Source organism: Labeo rohita, chromosome 12, assembly GCF_022985175.1.
Source record: "Labeo rohita strain BAU-BD-2019 chromosome 12, IGBB_LRoh.1.0, whole genome shotgun sequence".
Lineage (NCBI taxonomy): Eukaryota > Metazoa > Chordata > Actinopteri > Cypriniformes > Cyprinidae > Labeo > Labeo rohita.
In genome coordinates, this window is record NC_066880.1 from 17,428,868 (window position 1) to 17,442,084 (window position 13,217).

The following is a 13,217-nucleotide window of genomic DNA, read 5'->3' on the forward strand; positions in this document are numbered from 1 at the left end:
TACATTTGTTGGTCACAAAACTTGTGAATTGTATTGTATGTTGGAACACTTATCAATATTAACATAATATAATATAATATTAACAATAACATATTAACATTAACAATAAACATTATTTATTATTAAGTTTCTGCACCTTTTAGCTATAATGTATCTTTTTTTACACTGTCATTCAAAGATTTGGAATTAGAACGATTTTTAATGTTTTTTAAAGAAGTCTCCTATGCTCATCAAAGTTCCATTTCTCAAAAATACAGAAAAAAATGTAATATTATAAAATATTATCACAATTTAATATAACAGTTTTCTGTTTTAATATACTTTAAAATATAATTTATTTCTGTGATGCAAAGCTGAATTTTCATCAGCCATTACTCCAGTCTTTAGTGTCACATGATCCTTCAGAAATCATTCTAATATGCTGATTTATTATCAATGTTGGAAACAGTTGTGCAGCTTAAATTTTGGGGGGATTTCAGGATTCAAAAAGAACAGCTTTTTCTAACAATATAAGCCTTTACTATCACTTTTTTTTATTTAACACATCCTTGCTGAATACAAGTATTAATTTCTTTCAAAGAAAAATTCACTGACCCCAAACTTTGAACGACAGTGTATATTGTTACATTTTTATTTTAAATAAATGCTGTTCTTTTTAACATTTTATTCATTAAAGAATCCTGAAAAAAGTATAACAGGTTAAAAAAAAAATTAAGCAGCACAACTTTTTTCTGTATTTTTAATCCAATAAAAGCAGCCTTGATGAGCAGAAAAGAATAACAAAATACTTTGGAAACAGAAATGTGGTTTTGGAATCGTGTGTACATAGGCATTATTGAAATTTTATTATCTAGGCCTGAATCCACATCACCATTAAAATGTATTTTTGCAATCTATCTATTTACACTACCATTCAAATGTTTGGTCGGTAAGAAAAAGAGTATTTTATTTATTTATTTATTTATTGAAGATGAAACTAAAGACCAAAGTAATGGAGTAAAAATTCAGCTTTCCAATTATGGGAATAAATTCTATTTTAAAATATATTAAAATTAAAAAAAAAAGTTGTTTTAAACTGTAATAATATTTCACAATATTACTGTATTTTTGATGCAGCCTTGGTAAACAAGAGAGACTTCTTTCCAAACCATTTTTTAAAACAAAATTACTAGAAGAAAAAAACCAGCAGTGTATCTTATCTATCCATCCACTTACCCAGCTTAGTGATGCCAATTTCCTGTAGATCCTCCCATGTGATATCCTGCACAATGCTGATAGAGTCATATCCATTCTCTGCTAGCTTCTTCTGGTATTGCGGCAGCCCAATAGCACTGAGCCACTTCCCAATATCAGACTGAAACAAACAGACAAATACAGTTGTGCTCCTTTTATTTCTTTTGATTAATCTTCAATGCCTCTGTGTGTTAAGCATATAAAGTCAATGTCTGTGATACGAATCTAGCAATTATCTCTTTATTAACTCCTGAAGCTCTCATTGAACTTGTACATCACATGTATATTTGTGTAATTCTTCATATGAAAATATAGCTGTGAATTACTGGAATGTAATCTGGCAACCACTCTGGGATATTCATGTTGCCGATCTCCATAGAGATCTTCTTGCGGTGTCCAGGTTTTGTAACGCCAATAGCAGTGAGATCCTAAAACATAAAAAACACATTGATACACTTTAAAAATGAATGATGACTGTATCTTCAGCTTTTATTCAAATAGAAATCTATTGAATGCAGTAATGAATACCAATGTGTTGTACCAGAAATGCAGCAGAATACAAAGATAAGCCTGTGTGCTTAAATGCTTATACACAAAAAGACCTCACCTCAGGGGTCATTCTGCTGATTGTGGGCACATCATAGCCAGCTGTGAGGAAATTAGATGTGTACTGCTCAAGCTGAAACTCACAGAGCCACTGGTAAATAGCCTCAGCATCCTAACACAAAGAGAAGACTGAACATTATACACAAAACCCCACTGGGTCAGTCACGATAACATCTACAGTTCATTTAGATCTACTTCTCTATTTTGAAAATAGTTCAACATTTCACTTAAAATGAAAAAAGCATACTAGTGCAAACTGAAAAAAGGAAATAAAAGAGGATTTGAAAGCTACTATTCTAAGGGAATAGTAGTTTACTACTTAATAAATAGTAGGGATGTCACAATTCTCAATATAATATCGAACCGTTTGGTACGACATCCACGGTTCAATACACTCTTGTGAATTGCGTTTTTTCGGTTTTGCATTTAAATAACTTCCTTGTTTTATTTCTCTCGGAATTTGCTGTATGTGTGCCCACAATTTCACGTGCTGAAATGAGGAAACACCTCCCCCGTTTATATTTGAAAAAGCAACACATGCAGAGCATCTTCTATTCTAATGACATGCAGTGATAAGCCTTTCTAAACTTGTTGTCCAACAAGAGTTATAAAAACAAAAGTTATAAAAAATATTCACAACAACAGTCGAGTGTTTGAAATAATTTCCTTATGTGATCTGATGTGGATTCTCATCACAGAATGAGGCAGAAAATAAATTCTATACTCATATTCAATGTACGTCGATTATCAACAGCTTAAGAAAATACACAAGATGGCTTGAAGAACACCGATAAACCATATATTATTGCAAACGAGTGTTTATTGTCCTTACATTTCGTCATTCAAAACGTTTAACGTTATATCTTGTTTTTATTCAGTTACAGCAATAGTGATGCTTTTATCCATATTAGAGAAGCTAGAACGGAAGGTCATCAGTGTTATCTCTTTGACGCATATGTGGATTTTCTGCACGAGGGCGCCCTCTGGCGTCCAGTATGAAAGAAACCCATTCTATTTTGCGTAAAAATCGAAAAATAATACCTCTCTCAAAAGAAAAATTAAGCAGACATATACTAAACCACGCTTTTTCTGGTGTACAGAGGTTTTACGGGAGTATTTTGCTAATTTGTTGCAAAAAAAAACTAGCTATCAGAACCGAAAACCAAGATTAAAAACCAAGGTACGTATTGAACCGTGGACTAACAGTATTGTTGCATCCCTAATAAATGGTATGTAGTATATACTCTTTAAACTAGTAAGCGGTGTCAAATTGATTACTTGTGATTATTCGCATCCAAAATAAATGTTTGTTTACACATAATATGTGTGTATATATATACAGTTGAGGTCAAAAGTTTACATACACCTTGCAGAATCTGCAAAATGTGACTTATTTGACCAAAATAAGAGGGATCATACAAAATGTGTTGTTTTTTTTATCTAGTACTGACCTGAATAAGATATTTCACATAAAAGATGTTAACATCCAATCCACAAGAGAAAATAATAGTTTAATTTATAAAAATGACTCAGTTCAAAAGTTTACATACGCTTGATTCTTAATACTGTTTGTTACCTGAATGATTCACTGCTCTTTTTTTATTTTTTTTATTTTTTAGTGACAGTTGTTCATGAGGCCATTGTTTGTCCTGAACAGTTAAACTGCCTGCTGTTCTTCAGAAAAAATCCTTCAGGTTAATTTTAGGCATTTTTGTGCATTTGAACCCTTTTCAACAATGATTGTATGATTTTGAAATTCATCTTTTCACACTGAGAACAACTGAGGGACTCATATTCAGCTATTACAGAAGGTTCAAATGCTCAATGATGCTCCAGAAGGAAAAACGATGCATTAAAAGCCAGGGGTGTAAGTATCAGTAAGATTTTTAATGTTTTTTTGTTTTTTGTTTTTTGTTTTTTAAATACAGAAAAAACAGTAATATTTTGAAATAGGATTGCAATTTAAAATAGTGGTTTTCTATTTTAATATACTTTAAAACAGAATTTATTCCTGTGATGCAAAGCTGAATTTTCTGCATCATTACGCCAGTCTTCAGTGTCACATGATCCTTCAAAAATCATTCTAACATGCTGATTTATTATCAGCATTGGAAACAGTTGTGCTTGCTTTATATATATTTTTTAGAACCTATGATACTTTCAAGATTCTTTGATAAATAAAACATTAAAAAACAGCATTTATTTAAAATAGAAATCTTTTGTAACAATTTCCACTACCATTCAAAAACCATTTTAAAAAGTGATAAAAAGTGAAAATTAAAGACTCGTTAGAAAAAGCTGTTCTTTTTAACTTTTTATTCATCAAAGAATCCTAAAAGAAAAAGAATAACAGGTTCCAGAATATATTAAGCAGCACAACTGTTTTTAACATTAATATTAAATTTGTCTCACCTTGCCATCTAGTATCTGCTGTGAGTGTATGACATGATGTTCTCCAAGTCTGGAGCTGCTCAGTGGAATCCTCCGTCCAAGCGCACCTGAAGCACACACACACATTTCTGTTGGTCAAGGACTCTGCTATTGCCTAAGGCTGTGGGCTGTGAATCAGTGCAGTCTTTCATACATGTTATTGTACCTGCATGTTTATACTTAAGTGTGCTGATGGAGTACATGTTTCAGCAGAAAAAAATGTTCTCTTGTTACCTGAGGCACTGTTTTTTCATCTTCATTAACAATGGATCATACCAGACTAGCACAATCACTGACATTTAGAGAAGAGGATTTAAGACCTAAGGCTGTTTTGATGAGTGGTTATGTAAGTATGTCCTCATGTGAGAGACAAGACATGGATATACATTACTTATTTAATAACAAACGGTACTCCAAGGATGTGTCTGGCAAGAAACGAAAAGTTATTAAACAATAAAAATCCTTATAATGATAACCCATTAACTTTTAACACAGAATAAAGATGAAAAAGCCTCCATTTAACTCACCTCCATAAAATAAGCTGGTTTTAGGAGAGTTTGTTGATCTCATGCTTATTTTTAGATCCTCTTTGAGTCAAAGACACTACAAAAACACTCTCTTGTGTCCGTGTCACTGATAATCTTCTCTCCTTCTCAAATTCTCTGCTTTTCCTTGGTATTTCTGACTTACGCACAACTTTGCTTCCGTCACTGCGTCCTTCCCTTCTAGTGAAATCTGACACTGCACAGTATGTCTTTAAGTAAAAATGAGCAGGTATTTTTAAGCTGCCTTGCTCATGTTTTTATAGCAGTCTTTTTCTCCATTTTAAACTATAGTTGATATATGAAATACATTGTTAATTTTAAGAAAAAAAAATGAATACAGAGGTCTGAGGTGATATTTATATTACTGTACATGTCTGAATGTCTTGTTCAAGGACAAGACACAACAAATGGACATGCTCAAGTATATTGAAAAATTATTAGACTTATCCAGAGGAGTCTTTGAGGGCATTAAACTTTTAAACTTTAATATACAGAGAATTCTGAACGTATTTGGATACTTAAGGCACACTTCAAAATGTATAAATGTTGCTGCATTAGGTAATTAATATATAATATTAAAGGAGAAGTCCACTTTCAAAAAAAAAAAATTCACAGATAATGTACTCACCTCCTTGTCATCCAAGATGTTTGTGTCTTTCTTTCTTCAGTCGTAAAGAAATTATGTTTTTTGAGGAAAACATTTCAGTATTTTTTTTTCATATAATGGACTGATATGGTGCCCCGAGTTTTAAATGAGGCTTCAAACGATCCCAAATGTGGTTGTAAACGATCCCAGGCGAGGAAGAAGGGTCTTATCTAGCAAAACGATCGGTTATTTTCATGAAAAAAATACAATTTAAATACTTTTTAATGTCAAACGCTCATCTTGTCTTGCTCTCCCTGAACTCTGTGTATTCTGGCTCAAGACAGTTAGGGTATGTCGAAAAACTCTTCGTATTTTCTTCTTCAAAACTTTTTCAGAACTTCAAAAATCATTTCAAAATCATCCTACATCGCTGCAGAAGTACCGACCCAGTCTTTGCAAAGTGAACATGCAAAAAAGATCAAACACTCTCAACAAAAAAGGTAAAACAGCGATATAGGTCGATTTTGAAGTTGAGGAAGAACATGAGATGGGAGTTTTTCTACATACCCTAACTGTCATGAACCGGAAAAAAACTGAGTTCAGGCAGAGCAAGACAAGATGAGCGTTTGACCTTAAAAAGTATATAAATTTTATATTTTTATGAAAATAATCAATTGTTTCGCTAGATAAGACCCTTCTTCCTTGGCTCGGATCGTTTACAACCGCATTTGATTGTTTCAAGCCACATTTAAACTGCATTTTGAAAGTTCAAACTCGGAGCACCACTGAAGTCCATTATATGGAGAAAAAGGCTGAAATGTTTTCCTCAAAAAACAATTTCTTTACGACTGAAGAAAGAAAGGCATGAACATCTTGGATGACAAGGGGGTGAGTACATTATCTGTAAAACTTTTGCTCTGGAAATGGACTTCTTCTTTAAGCCAAGTGGCATCTACCGATGTCAGAGCTTTTTTGGATATTATATTAAATCTTTAAAGTGTTAAAATAACTTAAATAAACAGTTCTTTTTCAGAAATTAAAATAAGTGAAATTAATATATAACAGAAGTTCTGACCTGAATAAGGATCCGTCTGTTTTGTGGTGTCAGGAGCCTGACTGCAGTGTTCCACCAGTTCTCCAGCAGAGGGAGGCAGCTGCATGTAAGAAAACCATAGCACTGTGTCACATTTAACTCAACAGCTGTCTGGCAGAAATAGCTTACAGAGACGACTTCACACAGAGAGTCTAATTACTACACACGAATATTAATTATTATTATCGGCAAGAACATAATATCTGTTTAATTTCCAATGTAAGAGTCTCTGTCACAGGCGTCTGCAGACTCAGTCATTGCGAATATTAGGGGTAACTCACAGCAGGAGAGCAACATTAGCTTCTCTATGGTAGTTTGAATAAGTACTGCAGTATGAGTAACCGTACGCTCAGCTGCATATAAAATGCAGAGTCTATTGTGTTGTGTAATTAGGCAATACCAATGAAATGGCGATATGTGCTGTAATTACTGTTCTTGCTGAGCAAAATCCTTATTAAGTTGCCGAGCTCTTTGGCCAAAAAGTTTAGAGTTAGAAAGTCTTTTTTTCCCTTTAAAAAGTGAATACTTTCATTTAGCAAGGATGCATTAAAGTGATAAAAAGTGACATTTTGAAAGAGTTTTATTTAAATGCTGTTCTTTTTAACTTTCTGTTCATCAAAGAATCCTTAAAAAATATATATGTATGTCATGGTTTCCACAGAAATGTTAAGCAGCACAGCTATTTTCAAACTTGATAACAAGAAATCTTTCTTAAGCATCAAATCAGCATATTAGAATGATGCTGTGACACTGAAGACTGCAGCAACGCTGCTGAAAATTGAGCTTTGCCATCACATGAATAAATTGCATTATAAAATATATTTAATTAGAAGACAGTTCTTTTAAATTGTAAAAATATTACTGTTTTTACTGTATTTTTGATCAAATAATTGCACCCCTGGTGAGCATAAGAGAATACTGTTATAGTGTAAACAAAAATATCTAATATACCAATGACCTAATTTATTTATAAACACTACCAGTCAAAAGTTTTTAAACAGCAAGATTTTTAATGTCTCTTCTGCTCACCAAGCCTGCATTTATTTGATCCAAAATACAGCAAAAGTAGTAATATTGTGAAATAGTTTTACTATTTAATATAACTGTTTTCTATTTGAATATATTTTAAAATGTAATTTATTCCTGTGATTTCAAAGCACTTTTCAGCATCAGCAAATTATAGAATTTGATACTTTTATTTAGCAAGGATGCTTTAAATTGATCAAAAGTGATGATAAAGACATTTATAATGTAACAAAATATTTCTATTTCAGATAAATGCTGTTCAAAGAAACCTGAAAAAAATCTGCTCAGTTTTCAACAACAGTTTTTTTTGAGCAGCAAATCAGAATATTAGAACGATTTCTGAAGGATCATGTGACTGGAGTAATGATGCTAAAGATTCAGCTTTAAAACAGAAATAAATTACATTTAAAAAAATTTTAATAGTAAAAAATATTTCAAAATTTTACTGTTTTGCTGTACTTTGGATCAAATAAATGCAGGCTTGGTGAGCAGAAGAGACTCCTTCAAAAACATTAAAAAAAAAAAAAAATTGTTACTCGTTAAAACTTTTGACTGGTAGTGTGTCATATACATAAAATATTTAGGCTAATAATACCAGGATAATAGTTATTTAACATTGGTAAGTTCATTATCATTATTTTCCTGACTCGCTCAAAATAACTTGCTTTGTCAAGATTACAAGAAAAATAAGATTTGGAGAAAACAAGGCAAAAATAATCATACATTGCTTCTGTGGAATTCTATATATAACAGTAATTATTTTTTCCCTTTAGTGCCTCTATGAACCATGAAATCTCTGTACTGTTCAAGGATTGGTTTGCTATCTTGTGAATTAATCAGTGCTCTGCATATTTCTCCGCACAGTTTTCTCACAGCTTCAGTTCCCTAATGAAAATCAATAGACATGCATACAGAATCATGAAATTTCCAGGGGTTTTTTCTGGTTCAGCTTGGATGTGTGAGACAGAAGCCCACCTTGGTGGTGTCCTGGACAGCAGAAGGTGACTGATTGGGTCCATTGTGTGGAAAGTTTCCCTCAGTGCTCTGTCCACTGCCAGCACTGCGACTGCTGCCCATGCTGCCTGCACTGCCCACACTGTTCCTGTCACCTGCTGAAGGAAAGAGGAATAAACAAAGACAGGAGAAAGAAAACCAACAGTTGGTGAGATACTGCCTCTTAAAAATTGCTGCTTTACTACACACTGGTCAACAAACGGGTAAAGATATTAGCAACTACAGTTGGAGTCAAAAGTTTACATTTACCTTGCAGAATCTGCAAAATGTTAATTGTTTTACCAAAATAAGACGGATCATACAAAATTCACGTTATTTTTTATTTAGTACTAACCTGAATGAGATATTTCACCTAAAAGATTGTTACATGTAATCCACAAGAGAAAAATAATAGTTGAATATATAAAAATGACCCTGTTCAAAAGTTTATATACGCTTGGTTCTTAATGCTGTGTTGTTACCTGAATGATCCACAGCTGTTTTTTTTTTTTTTTTTTTTTTTGCTTAAGTGATAGTTGTTCATGAGTTCCCTGTTTGTCCTGAACAGTTAAACTGCCTGCTGTTCTTCAGAAAAATCCTTTAGGTCCCACAAATTGGTTTTTCAGCATTTTTGTGTATTTGAACCCTTTCCAACAATGACTATATAATTTTAAGATCCATCTTTTCAATCTGAGGACAACTGAGGGACTCATATGCAACTATTACAAAATACTACATTCTTTTCAAAAGTTTTCATACCCCAGCTATTAATGCATTGTTTTTCCTTCTGGAGCATCAGTGAGCGTTTGAACCTTCTGTAATAGTTGCATATGAGTCCCTCGGTTGTCCTCAGTGTGAAAAGATGGATCTCAAAATCATACGGTCATTGTTGGAAAGGGTTCAAATACACAAAAATGCTGAAAACCCAAAGAATTTGTGGGACCTGAAAGATTTTTCTGAAGAACAGCAGGCAGTTTAACTGTTCAGGACAAACAAGGGACTATGAACAACTGTCACTAGACAAAAAAAAAAACACACACAACTGTGGATCATTCAGGTAACAACACAGTATTAAGAATCAAGTGTATGTAAACTTTTGAACAGGGTCATTTTTATAATTTACAAATTCAACTATTATTTTCTCTTGTGGACTAAACATCTTTTAATTGAAATATCTTATTCAGGGCAGTACTAAATAAAAAATAACATGCATTTTATATGATCCCTCTTATTTTGGTAAAGTGATTAACATTTTTGCAGGTTCTACAAGGTATGTGTAAACTTTTGACTTAAACTGTATGATCTCTGAACTCTAGCAAGGTCTCTGTAGACAAGCGTGAAGGAGCACAAGGGAACATTGAGGAGGGCTAGTGCGAATTAAGCAATGTGAATGGCAAGCTGATGGTAGGCTGACAAACAAAGGACAAATATAACCTAAGGGAACAGGAACCCTGTGAAACAGCTGGGAAAAACCTCAACTTGAGACGAAAGTCACTGGTTTGCAGGACCAGCAGACGGCCGTAGGGATGAGAAAAGGGCTGGGGAGATGCTAATGACAAACGGGGCCTGGGGAAATGGACAACTCTTACCATTAAGAGAGGTCCTGAGGACCCAAATATCCTCTGGCTCTTTGGGACTAGCTGGCTTACACAGGGCACTGGGACTGTCGGGAAGTGCACCTAGCAAACACAAACACTTTAAAGGGCCATGGGGGGAAACTCTGGGAGTCTTAACGTCCCGGTATACTGCACCTTAAGTGAAATCAAGGAACAAACTGGTGTGACGTAACTTCGAACAGAATCAGATTGAAACAAGTTTGTTTGGAGTTTGATACAACTTGCCAAACCAAACTTTCCGGAAAAGTTTGCTCCGGCTGGCAAAAACATTTTAACTACCAGTGGTCCGTGGAGATTATGTAATAGGTTCATGTCTTCTGTTTAGTCTGTCATAGTCAGACACGTGTAAAAACATAAACATACTGGAGAGTTGCTTAATAGTAAAATGTGAAATTGTAATTCCAATTGAAAAAGAAAGAGGCACTGTCTTATATGTTTAATATGAAGCTGCTTGCTTTAAAGGATCAGTTCCCTCCCAAACTAAAATTTCCTTATAATTTACTCAACCCCATTCCTTATAATTTACTCACCCTCCAGATGTTCATGTCTGTCTTTTTTCAGTTGAAAAGAAATTAAGGTTTTTGAGGGAAACATTCTAAGATTTTTCTCCATATAGTGGACTTCACTGGAGATCAGCAGGTTGAAGTTCCAAATTGCAGTTTCAGTGCAGCTTCAAAGGGCTGTACACAATCCCAACCAAGGAAAAATGGTCATATCTAGCAAAATGATTGGTCATTTTCTGAAAAAAAAATGAACATACTTTTAACCACAAATGCTCATCTTGCACTAGCTCTGCGATGCGTCTACGACTTCATGCATTACGTAATCACGTTGGAAAGGATGCGTGCGGTTAGTTCTTTGTCTGTGTACTTCGGTTCAAAAATGTAAAATAGGGTAAAAAACTCCAAAGTGAACACAAGATTTCATTTTAGTGATTACATAATGCATGAAATCATGGACGCAGCGCTAGTGCAAGATGAGCATTTGTGGTTAAAAAGTATATAGATTTGTATTTTTCTAGAAAATGACATCGTTTTATTAGATAAAACCCTTATGTCTTAGCTGGGGTCACGTAGAGCCCTTTGAAGCTGCATTGAAACTGCATTTTGGACCTTAAACCCATCGGCTTCCTTTAAAGTCCACTATATGTTTGTTACTGAGAGGAAAGCAGGCAGCGCATATTTATATACTCATCTAAATGGTGCTTTTAGTAGTGTAGGTGTCGTTGAGATGTTTGCTAACATTATAGTGCTGCAAAGGTTTTAACTCCAACTTTTAATGCGAAAAAATAAAAAGAAATTCGCTGTGATTATATTGGTGCCATTATGGCCAGTGCTGATCAAAATAAGCTTTCAACCAAGAATTACATGACTTTGGGTTTTGGGGAAACTTGTCTGAATGTGTCTAAGATTAATAAAGTACAGTTTATGTTGCTCACGTGGTCAGGGATATATGTAGGGCTGCCCTCGACTAAATATTTTTCTGGTCGACTAGTAGTCGTTCACATTAAACATTAGTCGACTATTAGTCGCATGTTTATTAATTAACCATAAATCATAATAACGAGCCTTTAATTGCCTACATAGACTAATAAGCGTTCAAGTGCACGCAATAAAAGCTTGCCAAAAAGCACCAGCAGATCTAATAATTATGAATGTGTCTGGGAAAAACAGCAAGGAGACTGTATTAACGTTTTCATAATTTATAGATAAACTACTGCTTTCTTTGTTTTCGGCTTAAGAGATAAAGTCGGCAACACTGACTCGTCATCTCCACGGTAGTGATGCGCCTGTATGCATGTTTCATACAGATATGTAATCTGAGAATATTTGTTTTCTATTTGAACTGGTTTATTTGAAAGTAGACATTTCACTCTCTATAGATATATTTTTAATGTCAGAGTTTCAAAGTTTTGCACTCAAGTTTAAAGAAAGCGCATCCTGTTTGCTTCAATTATTTTACAAAAGCATAACATTTCGTTGTTATTGTGAGTGCACACAAATAAACTTTACAGTCTTTACAGATTCGAAAGAGACAGACACTTGAATAGCGCACATTTTTCTAGGTTAACATTAGATTGAGCGGCCATGTAACGTTGCTACTACATACATCTTTCAGATGAAAAGTCATATTTGAGGTTGATGAATGATGCCCAATGTACTGTATTACCACATAGACCAGCCGTTAGCAATGTGTCCATCACGGACTGTGTGACTTCGCCACTTCCTGTAGTTTTTTTATTTCTGCGATTAATAAGATCTTGGTTGACCAAGCCACTTCTCGTCGACTATTAGGGGGCAGCCCTAGATATATACTTGGATGGGCTCTTGAGGTGAGATTGTAAGTTTGAAGGTGTACATACATAATTCATCCCTAATTCTCACGCTACCTGGGTGCTGATCCAGCCCGTTGTGGTGGGTCAGTACAGGACGGGTGGATGAGTATAAGGTGTAGGAGTCGTCAGTGTGAGAGGTGTGTTGAGAACTGTGTAAGGACAGGGCTCTGGATAGAATGTGATGTCTCTGGATGGGCAGTGAGGCTTGCCGAGAGAGAACGCCCCCTATGGACACAACATGGAAACACAAATGAGGCACCATGGACACAAATGAAACATCATCGTTGAGAAAGATGTTTCAATTAGGGACATGCTGTAAATACTATAAACTAACGAAAGTTGATTTTTTTTTTTTATTCTTGTATGTTGCAAGGAAGTATTAAAAACTGATCAAAAGGGACAGTAAAAGGCATTTATAATGTTACAAAAGAGTTCTATTTCAAATAAATGCTGTTCCTTGGAGCTTTCTATTTATTGAAGAATCTAGAAAAAAATGAATTTCCACAAAAGTATTAAGCAGCACAACTACTTTCAACACTGATCTTAATTAGAAATGTTTCTTGAGCACCAAATCAACATATTAGAATGATTTCTGAAGGATCATGTGACACTGAATATTGGAGTAATGGCTGCTGAAAATTCACCTTTGCCATCACAGGAATAAATTTACATTATAAAATGCATGAAAACAAAACAGTTATTTTAAATTGTAATAATATCTGTAGTACTGTCAAATCGATTAATTGCGATTAAT

General features: G+C 34.2%; 1 protein-coding gene across 8 annotated transcripts in view; it reads right to left on the bottom strand.

Moving 5' to 3' along the window:
- Positions 1-13,217, bottom strand: part of caskin2 (CASK interacting protein 2) — a 70,610-nt gene that overhangs the window by 11,457 nt on the left and 45,936 nt on the right. For 4 of the 8 annotated variants that reach the window (XM_051125001.1, XM_051124999.1, XM_051125006.1 and 1 more), the window contains 8 exons: positions 12,518-12,688; positions 10,102-10,191; positions 8,495-8,631; positions 6,476-6,554; positions 4,252-4,337; positions 1,841-1,951; positions 1,560-1,661; positions 1,216-1,354 (listed from right to left, as the gene is read on the bottom strand). In XM_051125001.1, coding sequence (XP_050980958.1) covers positions 1,216-1,354; positions 1,560-1,661; positions 1,841-1,951; positions 4,252-4,337; positions 6,476-6,554; positions 8,495-8,631; positions 10,102-10,191; positions 12,518-12,688 — 915 coding nt within the window. The remainder of the gene's footprint in view (positions 1-1,215; positions 1,355-1,559; positions 1,662-1,840; positions 1,952-4,251; positions 4,338-6,475; positions 6,555-8,494; positions 8,632-10,101; positions 10,192-12,517; positions 12,689-13,217) is intronic. The other 4 variants (XM_051125000.1, XM_051125004.1, XM_051125003.1 and 1 more) reach the window with 4 other exon arrangements.